This window comes from Notamacropus eugenii, chromosome 2 (assembly GCF_028372415.1).
Source record: "Notamacropus eugenii isolate mMacEug1 chromosome 2, mMacEug1.pri_v2, whole genome shotgun sequence".
In the NCBI taxonomy this organism is placed as follows: domain Eukaryota; kingdom Metazoa; phylum Chordata; class Mammalia; order Diprotodontia; family Macropodidae; genus Notamacropus; species Notamacropus eugenii.
In genome coordinates, this window is record NC_092873.1 from 511,195,533 (window position 1) to 511,207,662 (window position 12,130).

At 40.0% G+C, this 12,130-nt stretch overlaps 1 protein-coding gene across 6 annotated transcripts in view; it reads right to left on the reverse strand.

Annotated features, from left to right (window-relative positions):
- Positions 1–12,130, reverse strand: part of FAF1 (Fas associated factor 1) — a 466,037-nt gene that overhangs the window by 363,171 nt on the left and 90,736 nt on the right. The window contains exon 1 of one of the 6 annotated variants that reach the window (XM_072649396.1): positions 3,030–3,461. The exons of 4 other annotated variants lie outside the window; for them this stretch is intronic. In XM_072649396.1, coding sequence (XP_072505497.1) covers positions 3,030–3,137 — 108 coding nt within the window. In that variant the 5' untranslated portion in view covers positions 3,138–3,461. Of the gene's footprint in view, positions 1–2,723; positions 2,983–3,029; positions 3,462–12,130 lie in introns of those variants that run through there. One more of the 6 variants, XM_072649397.1, reaches the window with a different exon arrangement.

The window sequence follows — 12,130 nt, forward strand, 5'->3', positions numbered from 1 at the left end:
TGTTCAGAATTATCCTTCATAAATACACAACAAAGCTCCATACCACAAATATAAACCCCTTTAAAATAGTATTGATAATTCAACAAATGAACTTGTACTGGAATCATGCCATTATCTTAAAACTGTTGCTCCTCATCATGCAGACATATTCTTAAAATTTAATAATGTGATCTGAATAGGTGTCACCATGGCAAAACTAATGGCCTCCAAAAAATGTGAAATATAAATTTTTTTAAAAGTAAGGACCTGGGGGGGGGGGGGGGGGGCGGAATTAATATTGGAAAATGAAGCATATTATTCCCATTATCTCCAAAGATAACAGTCACAAAAATGCTTTCAGGAGGGAAGAGAAAGTAGGGAGAAGACAGGCCTAGAAGATAAGGGGAGAGAGGAAAGTAAGAAGAAGTAGGAAAAGGGAAGGAGGAGAAGACAGTGGGGCAGGAAGAAGGGTAATAAGAGCAAAGATGGGAAGGGAGGGGAAAGAAAAGAGGAGGTAGAAGGAGGAGGAGAATGGCATGGGGCAAAGTGTTTCAAAAGCCAGACTGGAAGTCAAGAATACGTAGGCTCAAGTCTTGCTGTTGGTACCTCCATATCACTTAAAAGACTATATAAGTTACAGAAGAACTGATAATCAGCATTGGTAGAAGGGGAACTACAAGTTCTCGCAAACTGCCAGAATCATGAAAGAATAAGTGAAAATTTATAGTTATTCTCCCTAAACTTCCACTCTGATTCCTTAGTATGTAAAAGTAATCCTGGATTTGCAAAGGCTATGCCAAGAGTATAAATGGCTCTCTGTAAGGTCCAGGTAAATGGGCTCTGCATATTTCTTGACCAAGGATAAGCACTGCTCATCATAAAAACTCTGAACAATGGGTAATGAATTTCTTAGTCCTGGTGCCTCCTAAAGATAACCTCACTAAATCATGAGGGACCATAATCTATATCAACACAGAAACTGAAGTGTGACTGTCAGACTACATAAAGGCGCAAAATATCCTATAGAGCAGAGAGATGTCAAACACAAACAGAAACAAGGCCCCTAAACCATATATAACGATCTCTGCTGGTCACAGCACATGTTAGCGTTTGTATTCAGAGCCTCCGTGGACGTAAAATGCTGTAAGCCCTTAATAAATGCTCTTTCATTCATTCAGACTGGAGTGGGGAAGTAACTTGACCAAGGCCAAAGAATTAGTAAGTAACAGTTCTCTTTCTAAAGATTTCAAATGTGGGTTCCAACCTATTGGCTCTTGCTAAAGCTTCAAAATTACTTCATTTTTAAAGCTTCCAAGCCTTATTTTACATTCCTGTCTTCAACCGACCCATTTGTCTGAGAATCTGAATTTGAAGGCCTAATGGCATTCTCCCTCATAGAGGTAAAGGCTCCTGATGAAAACATCAGGCAAGGAAAAACAAGTCTCTCTACCTCCACCAGGCTACTAGGCCATCCAATAACCACAACTGCTGATCTGGGGGTACACTTAATGTACAAAGACCTCTTGGTGGTGAGAAAGAGGGGGCACTTCATCGAAAGGAATCTGCATTGGTTAACCTGCTGCGGGGTAAGTAGGCATTTTTTCTTGGCCATCACACAAGGAAAACAAAATGAAATAAGTTCATTTCTGTAATAACCAAATTCAAACTATTCTTTTTGTAAACAAGTGAGATAGAAAAAACATCCTGCTGCATACCTAGGAGACACATGTTGCTTACATTAGTTTATAATATTGACACCCACACTAACCAAACATTCCACCTATGGCAGGCAAGCAGGCCACACAGTCAAGTTCATACACTCCTCAAAAACCCAAATCTGAAAGTCTGACATGCCCTGACTTCAGTGTTAGTTCATATTTACAAAAATAGCAATTTCGTGGAGTGGTTCTTTGGGTGGGAAGTGCTTTTAAAGGCTTCAACAAAGGTTCATACAATCATGAGATGTGCTCCAAAACCTCACAGGGATCATCTACTCAAATTCTGTTGTTTCACAATTAAGGAAACTAAGGCCCAGAGAGGGGAAAGAACCTGCCTAGGGTCACACAGACTCCAGGGCTAGAACTCTGAAAATCCAGGGTTCTTAAACCAAAGCTGTTGCCACTTCATCATACTCCCAATGTCGACTTAAAGCAAAGTTGAACAAAAATAATTAAAGTTACTTCTTGGAAGGTATGAGGAAATGTACAGACCCTCACAAGCCAGATTTTGATAAAGACCCCGATCTGACCAAGGAAAAAGAACACTGTATTTGGAGCCAGAAGCAACTTTGGTTCAAAACCTGGACCATGGAATGAGTGGCCAGCTAGAATTTTTGGCAACTTTTCTGTTATGCTTTCACAGATGGGAAAAGTAGACTGTGATGCTCACTACCTGACAGGCCCTTCTATCAACTACTTCCATATGTGCATGAAACAATTTAATTCAGAAAGAGATAGAAAGGGAAGAGAGAAAAGTAAGAGACCCATGAGATTCCTGCTATTAAAAAAAAAAACCAGGAAATAGAGATAGGAATAATCAATCAGGCAACCATCATTTAAGTACCTACTGTGTGTTAATTATTAGACAAAAATTAGCACAGGCAGCAGAAAATTGATCCATACTTTGTTGCATCTCAGCTTCAGAGGCTGCATTGAGTGCACAGTCATCTGCAAACAGAAAATCATGCACCAACACTCCCTCCACTTTGGTCTTGGCTTCTAGCCTTTTCAAACTGAAGAACTTACCATCAGTATGGTAGTTGACCTTGATGCCGTGTTCATCTTCACTGAAAGCATCTGTCAACATGGCTGAAAACATCATGCTAAAAAGCACAGGAGCAAGCACATAGCCCTGTTTCACTCCACTGGTGACTGGGAAGGCACAAGAGCTTTGTCCATTATCCAGAATTTCGGCAAACATGCCATCATGAAACTGATGTACAATATTGATGAACTTCTCCAGGCAACCAAATTCTGACATAATTTTCCATAAGCCCTCACAACTAACAGTGTCAAAGGCCTTGGTCAGATCTACAGTCATTGTGTACAGACCTCTGTTCTGCTCCTGGAAATTCTCCTGGAGTTGTTGAGCAGCAAACACCATATCGACTGTTCCTCAGACCTTTCTGCAGTCACACTGGCTCTCAGGTATATGCCCATCTTCCAGGTGAAGGATCAGCCTATTAAGGAGAACTCTAGCAAGAATTGTGGCAGCAATAACTAAGAGAGATTCCCCTGTGATTGTCGCAGGACAGTCTATTCCCTTTACCCTTATAGAGATGGACAATGGAGGCATCCTTGAACTCCTGGGGGAATAACCTCCTCTTGCCATATAACCTGGAAAATTTCAGTCAGTTTTTGTATGAGCAATGGTCCCCCTACCTTGTAAATCTCAGCTGGAATAGAATTAGCACCAGGTGCTTTGTCACATGAAAGGAGCCTAATGGCCCTCAAAACCAAAAAAACACAGGTGCTTCATCAGCCACTACCACACCATCAGTTACAACAAATGGAGAAGTGTTGAATGCTGTGGATAAGTTCACTTACCTTGGTAGTGTACTTTCCAGGGATGTACACATTGACAATGAGGTTGATGCATGCATTGCCAGAGCTAGCTCAGTGTTTGGGAGGCTCTGAAGAAAGGTTTGGGAGAGAAGAGGTAGTAGACTGACTAACAAACTGAAGGTCTACAGAGCCACTGTGCTGACCTCATTGTTATATGGTTGTGAAACATGGACAGTCCACCAGCACCATGCCAGGAAACTGAATAGCTTCCATTTGAACTGTCCTAAGAAGATTCTGAGGATCACCTGGCAGGATAAGGTACCAGACACTGAAGTCCTTGCTCGAGCTGAACTGTCAAGTATTCAAACTATGCTTCAGAGAGTGCAACTCCGATGGGCTGGCTATGTTGTCTGAATGCCAAATGTATGCTTGCCAAAAAGACTATTTTATGGAGAACTTGCATGGGGCAGGCGATCACATGGTGGCCAGAAGAAACGATACAAGGACACTCTCAAGATCTCTCTCAAGATCTTTGGATTTGACTGTGTAGCATGGGAGACACTGGCACAGGACTGCTCAGCATGGTGTGCCCACATCAGAAAGGGTGCTGTGCTCTTTGAGCAAAGCAGAATTGAGACAGCACAAAGTAAACGCAGGATGAGCAAATTTGGGATATCCACCCCAAATATTCATAAGGACTATCTATGCCCAATCTGTGGTAGAGCATTCCAAGCTCATATTGGTCTGATCAGCTACAGCTGGACACACTGAAATTTGGCTTTACAACGGTGATGTCGTTTTGGTCCTCTTCAAAGACAAAGGACAACAACCATATACCATACCATATATATCTACTATGTGCCAGAAATTGTGCTAAACTCTGGGGACAGGAATAGTTATTGGACTTGGGACTTCAATGGTAAAGGGAATTCCTTGGTGAGGAATCTCCTACTAATGAAGGAAATAAGCATTTATAAGGCTCCTTCTATGTGCCATGTATCATACTAAAAACTTTTTACAAATATTATATTATTTGATCCTCACAACAATCCAGAGAGATAGATGTTTTTACATATGAGGAAACTGAGGCAAACAGAGGTTAAGTATTGGCCCAAGATCACAAAGTTAATAAATGTTTAAGTCTGTATCTGAATTTAGGTCTACCTGACTCTAGCCCAGCACTCTATCCCCTGAGCCCCCAACTGTGTAACTGACAGAAAATTTTAGATTTCCTGAACTATGCTGAGGCCCAGAATCAAGAAGAATTTAGGGCCAGAGATAAGGAGAAATAATTCAAGTCAATAAATATTAATTAAGCACCAATTATTATGTGTCAGCCACATTGCTAAGAGCTAGGAATATCAATAATATAAAGAAAGCTAGTTCCCAGCCCTCTATAAAGGAAGGCTTTGGGAGGAGTTTAGTACTCCATCCTCCAGTCCTCCAGGAAGCTGAGGGAGGTGGGAAGGCATGGAGCATCCAGTCAATCAGGATGATGATGAGATTTCAGGAGGAAAAACCAAAAGAAAGCATCATAAAGGTAAGAACACTGGAGTCAGAGCACCTGGGTTCCAATCAGCCGCTGACATCCAGTACCACTGTGTGGCTACTGGCATCTCACTCAGTCTCCCAAAGTCTCCACTGCAGAGTGGGATTCCCTGTCTGCTGCTACAATCAGGCCAGGGTTGGGTAGGCAGACAATCTTTAGGGCACCTTTTCTAGCCCATTCCTCACACCAGGAGGTGAGCAGTGTGATCCTTAAAAGCCACCCAGGTGGCTGCCGAATCCCACTGCTGCTTCCAGTAAGAAACGACCTTATGGCCTGAGCTGCCTGTGTGCAGGATTGTGACAACAGCTCCCAGTGTAACCGCACCTGCTGTTTCATCACCTGCCGGTCTCCATCGGACTTTAAGATAAGTAAAATCATAAAATGTTATGGGTGAAGTCTTTTGATTCATGCATAACATTGATTTAAGTGAGGCAGAGTTACACAAAAGTAGCGTACTTTTCAGAGATTTACACATTGACAATGAGGTTGACACATGCATCACCAGAGCTAGCTCAGTATTTGGGAGGCTCTAAAAGAAAATATGGGAGAGAGGAGGTATTCCAAACTGAAGATCTACATAGTCATTGTGTTGACCTTATTATTTTATGCCTATGAAACATGGACAGCCTACCAGCACCACACCAGGAATCTGAATCACTTCCAGTTAAATTGTCTTAAGAAGATTGTGAAGATCACCTGGCAGGATAAGGTACCAGAGGCTGAGGTCCTTACTCGAACTGAACTGCCAAGCATTCAAACTCTGCTTCAGAGAACGCAACTCCGATGGGCTAGCAAAACATATGCCTGCCAAAAAAAAAAAAACTCTTTTATGGAGAACTCATAAAGGGCAAGCACTCACATGGTGGTCAGAAGAAGCGATACAAGGACACTCTCAAGGTCTCTCTCAGGAACTCTGGAACTGATTATGTGACAATGAGAGACACTGACACAGGACTGTTCACCATGGCATGCCCACATTAGAAAAGGTATTTTGCTCTACGAGCAAAGCAGACTTGAGACACTTCAAAGGAAAGGCAGAATGCACAAATTTAGAGAATCCACCCTAACTGTTCACACAGACTATTTGTGTCCAACCTGTGGTAGAACATTCTGAGCTTGTATTGGTCTGATAAGCCAGAGTTGGACAGACTGAAATTCGACTCTGGTATAGTATGTCATTCTGGTGCTCTTGAGAACAAAGGACAACAACCAACTCTTAGTCTCAAAAGAGTGTACAACCTCCCCAATCATTCAAATACAACTTGCTTTTCCTTTTTCCTGTTATCACTTTCAGGTGTAACTCTTCTACTTCTTTATGGTTTTCCTTTTAGTTTCTGATCAGAATTTTAAAAATTCTCTAATGACCCTCATTCCTTTCCTTTTGTTTTTTGACTCCTCCAGTCTCAGCTAGTTCCCTCCCCCCATTCCCAGTTGAAAAAGCAAAAAAGGAAAACAAAAGCCTTGTGACAAATATACAAAGTCAAATATAACCAATATCTTTTTTTCTGTAACCTTATGTCAGCGACCTCTCTAGGAAAAGGCTGCTCTGGAGTCATGGTTGGTTATTACACCCATCAGAGTTCTGAAGACTTACAAATCTGTTTGAATAGCAATAGACACACTCGGAATTTCAAATGAGACAAAATTCAAAAATGAAATCAGCTTATATGTTTCCACAAAAATGCACAAACTATAGCTTAAAAAAAATTTAGACATCCTAACACATCTATCAATAAACATGTATTAAGTGCCTGTTATGTATCACAGTGCTAGTTGCTAGGAAAACCTACAAAAGGGGGATCTCCATGGAGGCTGAGGCACTTGCAGAGGTGAGGAGGGGAGAAGATCAAGGAAGGTTTCATATAGAACACAGTGTTTGAACTGAACTTTGAAGGAAGCTAGGGAATCTAGGAGACAGCATGAAGGAGGAAGGGACAGCTTGCATAAGGTCACGGAGATAGGAAATGAGAACATCAAAAAAGGTTAGAAACAGGGTGTGTGTAAGGGAGATAGTCTGCGGTGGGCTTCAAACACCAAACCAAAGAGCTGTCGCTGGAATTTGAACAGAAAGATGACGCACACATGAGATTTAGGGAAATCACAGCAGGAGGGCAGAGGACAGACTGGAAACAGTGTGACTTGAGGCAGAAAGATTAAACTAGAGTGGCAGCCAAACAAGAAACGTTCGAAGAGTGGAAGCCACAGCCCTTCCTTCCCCTTCCAAAGTTCCCTTTTACTCTCTAGGACTCCAGGAGAACGATGCCCGTGGCAGCTAAAGGGAGGAAGAAATGGAGTAACTGGACCTGGAATCTCATTGGTCTAGCAAATTCTTAAGTAAGGAATTCCCCTCCAGCACAGTTCAGGCTGGCACCATCTTTAAAATCTGTCCTCAGAGAGTTACCCACAGTACCAAGAGCTTAAGTGACTAAACTAAAAATAATGCAAATAAAAACAATGCTAAAAGGCAGGCAAATTCCCACCAACTTGCAATGATCAATCTCAGTCTTAGAACACAGATGGACACCTCCCACTTCTTCCTAGAGATGTGGAGGAGGATGCGAACAGAATGTTCTGTAGGACATCTTTTGGAAGGGTGGATCCAGGTAAACTACATCTATGTCATTCCTTCCTCTCCTCCCCCCACTTCCTGCTTCCCTGAAGAAGGTTGTGAAAGATGAACATAAGCCAAATTAGAAGCAAAAGAAAACTTAGAAGTGATCTTCGTAGTGACCCTGCCAGTGGCTGGAAGCAAAGCTATAACCAAGGCCAATTTTCCTGCACAGAAACGAAATGCTGATTTCGCTAACTAGACAAACAACTGGTCATCATCACCGGTTTCTGAAGGCATTTGGAAACAACTGTGGCTATCCGAAAACATTTTTAAAGGAAAGTCCTCCAAAGAAAGATGTGTGGCTATTGTATTTGTATAACACAACAATCAAAACCAAAGGCACATTGAATGGGACACTCTTTCTGACCAGAACAACAGACTTGAGAGGAGGAACTCTGGGAAAAGAACGACAGCCTGAAGACTCATGATGTTTGGGAGCAAGTCCTACCTCTGCCAATGACTAACGGTGTGATCTTAGCCAAGTCGCTTCACTACATTTTGGAGGTCAGAGTAGATTATGCCAGGGGTTGTTTTCAGATGTAATTTCTGATCCTAGATCCTCACTAAGGTACTTTTTATCTACAAATGATGAACTATCATCCTTCTTGCTTTACACCACTACTCCCCCGAAGGCTCTGAGAAGACTGAGAATAGGAAGAAGTAAGTTGGAACCCTGGAGATGCAGTGGAAGAGTGCTAAAAAAAGCAACTCACTCTATGTGATTTGAGCCAGTAAGGTTGGTCAGGGAGACCAGTTTCTAATGAATTGATCTGGGCTTCAGTTTAATACACCTGTACAACAGGCATGGAAATACCTGTGTGGTTCAGATAAGATAACTACCTTGTAACTGTAAAGTACTAAGTATAATTCCACTAGAAAGACAGCCCACAGGCAGTCAACCAAAGTCAGTACTGGAGAGAATCATAAGATTGTATGTCAGAGGTAGAAATGTCCTTAAAGACCACTATGGTTACAGAAATCTTTACAGAAAGGAAACTCAGGCCCTGAGGAGGTAAGGGATTTGTCCAAGTGCATACACAGTTAGGTTACAGAGCTGGACTATAAACACAGGGTTCCCTACCTCAAAGGCCTATCACCCCATACTGCTTCTCTCCCTTTGTCTCTCCCTTTCTCACAGCCTGGAAAGAATCCTCAAATATGATGAATGAGTAAAAGAAAAGGAAAGCATATAATGAAGCATAGAAAGATTTGCATTAAAATGGATAAAATAAAAAAGTGTGGGGATAAATCTCACAGCATAGCCTTGGGAAAGTCATTTACTGCAAAGTTTCAGTTTATTCATTTATAATGAAGTTAGACTATATGTCCTCTAAGGGCCCTTTCTACTCCAGCCAGGAATCCATGACAGTATAATTTCCTAGCATTGTAGGATAAATAAGATGTCCCTGGATTTGTGATGAATGTATAGTAATGGAAGATACCAAAGGACCAATGATATTAGGCTAGAAGGTTTCTTGGAAACTATAGTAACCTCCAAGAAAATACATTTATCACATTTCCCAGCCTAGCAAGATTTAAATCAACAAAAAAGGAACTAAAAAGCATAGTAGTGATTTTTAAAGCTTGGCTTTAAGACAAACTGTAATGTATAGTGAGTAGAATGTGAGATATGGCATCAGGCAGGTCCTAAATTTGAATCCCACATAGGAAACACAGCTGACACCTTGACTCTGGGCAAGTTACTTAACCACTCCTGAAACTGTTTCTTCATCTGTGAGAATGAGGCTAGCAACACCTATAGTAGCCACCTCACAGCATTCCTCTGTTCATAAATCCATGATGAAGTGAATTGGGAAGATCACAGGACATCACTGTGTATTGTAAAACGTTATAGACACTAAAATTTTAAAAGTTATATAAATATCAACTATTATCATTAGTATCAACAATATTATTCTACTATCAACTTGAAGAGAACAAACAAAAAGAACAGAAAGAAGAAAATGTAAAGAGAGTATACAGTAGAATTTGAAGGAAGAGCACTAGTCTAGGAGTCAGATCTTATAACACTAACAAATTGTATGGCCTTGGGAGATAGGAAGAGAAACACAAAACATCTCCCTCTTTAATGACTGTCAATATCCCACCTCTGTAAAACAAGGGAGTTGGACTTGATCTCCAAAGTCCCCTCTAGTTATAACAAGCAATGGATCAATTTAAATTACTCAGTTTACTTGCTGTATAAACAAGGTATTCAAAATGCAATTTTAAGAAAAAATGCAGAAGAAAATAATACTCTGATTAAGCAATCCATTAAAAACATGACTGCTGCGGAACTGGAGAAGCATAAAAACAAGTATTTAAAAGCCATACATTTTCTCATTTCCATGGACAGACTATGCTTTGTCAGCTTCATTTTGGAATGAATGTCTGTGAGGAACCGATAGTCATCATATGTACAGATGCGCAAAGCCTCTGTATACCTTTATAATATGTCTTTTAAGTACTGTCTGGAAAAGCCAAATACAACAGCAAGGCACACATGAGTATAAAAATCTATTCTAAAAACCAAAGTGATGGACAGAAAACATCTTTTTTACAAAGTTTATAAATTAAAAGTTCACGCTGACTCTTGGCATCGATTCCAAACACTCTTAGAGTTTTATTTTAAAAAATTTTTCTGAAAAAATCAGTACTAAAGTTACAAGCAGTATTTAATACAAAAACTAACAAGCATTTATTACCTATCTATTGTGTGCAGAGATGAACAGGATAAGAAACAAATACAAATGAGACATTCCCCTTGATCTCACAGGCTGCAATCTGGGAAACTAATATAGACCATTAACTACTGCATTAAAAGTGGTTTGAACTTAAGGTTCAATGAGACCCAATGGAGCTTCAGTTAAAAGAGAAACAAAAGGCTTCAAGGTGTACCAGTAGTCATATGTATAGGAAAAGTACATCCACCAACGTCCAAGTTAAATGATTTTAAAGATTAGCATTTCTTAAAATAACAGTAAGGGTCAGGTTTAGTTGCCCAACCACCAAGAAAGATAGATGAATTGTGATACATTAATGTACTGGAATATTACTGTGGTATGAAAGATAAATATAATGAATACAAAAAATCAGAGAAAGAGTTGCATAAACTGATACAGAGTAACATAAGCAGAACAAAAAAAACACTGTTGCATGACAACTGCAACAATGTAAATGGGAAGAACAAGACAAGAATTTTGCAAAATGATAAAGAATTAGTTTGACCCCAAATAAAGAAATTTTCTCTTGCTCCTTTGCAGGTGAGGAGCACTGCACATATAACACCTTCAGATTTTTTTGATGTTAATAATCTAGGTTCTTTTTCTTTTTTCTCTTTTTCTTTTAAAAAATGTCCCTTTAAAAAGGGAAAGTAAGGATATGGCTATAAGAACAAAAACTATGTGATGAAAAAACAAGACGTTAATACGAATTGTGTGTGTGTGTCTCCAAGACATATTGTCCATTAAAAATAGGTGGTCAGAAAATAAAATCAGTTCTCAAAAAGAATTACAAACTATTAAGAGCTATATGAAAGAATTATCCAAATCACTAATAATAACAGAAATACAAATAAAAAAACTCTTGCCAGAATACTGACAAAGTTGACAAAAGTTAGGAATAGTCAATGTTAGAAGGGTTATAAAAAATGGCACTCAGAATTGGTTCTGGCATTAGGACTGGAGGTCCAATCTCTCTCTGTGTAAATCATCAGCACAGCTCAAGACCACAGACAATTCAGTCTTCATCTCATTACAGACTCTGTTGTAATTTATCAACTAAAATTCAATTTCCAGTTTATTACAAGGTTAAGTTTAATTATTTCTGATTCTTCCCTGTCTTACCTCTTACATTTATCAATTTTTAACCAGAATAAAATGGTTTTGATACTGCTTTAAAACATAGGTGGGGGTGGGATTAGAGTCAAGGTTCCAAAGAGATTTAGAAAACATACCAAATCAAAGGCTGATCTAGGAAATACAAGAAAAAAGTCACCATAAGTCATTTTTCCAGCCCACATCAGCATAGGGAGAAAGATAACAGAGGTTTTCAGAAACTGGGGAGTGGGTCAGGCACTACACAGAACACTCCAGCATATGGAAAGGCTATGTCCTAGGACAAGAAGAATTCTGGATCCAGCATAATAGGGCTTAAAGTTGTTCACTAAAGAGAAACAGGTGCCAACTGGCAGTTTTGTCACTCCTTGCCCAGTTTTTAGTCATATATCCAGAAAAGACAGGGGAGGGGTGGCATTCAAGGATAAGAAGTAAAGCAGGCCCCAGGCTGTGTACCAAAAAGGATACAAGTCCAGAGCAAGCAGTATCTCTATGATCCAAGACCTCCAGTCAAGCACACAGCAAAATAACCCAGGGCAGAAATATTAGACCAAAAGGGAGACTTTACTTCAGTCACATAGCTTTTCAAATGGCTAAGAATGACTGAACCCAAACAAAACCAGTCCATATGCTTGTTATTCATACAGAAACC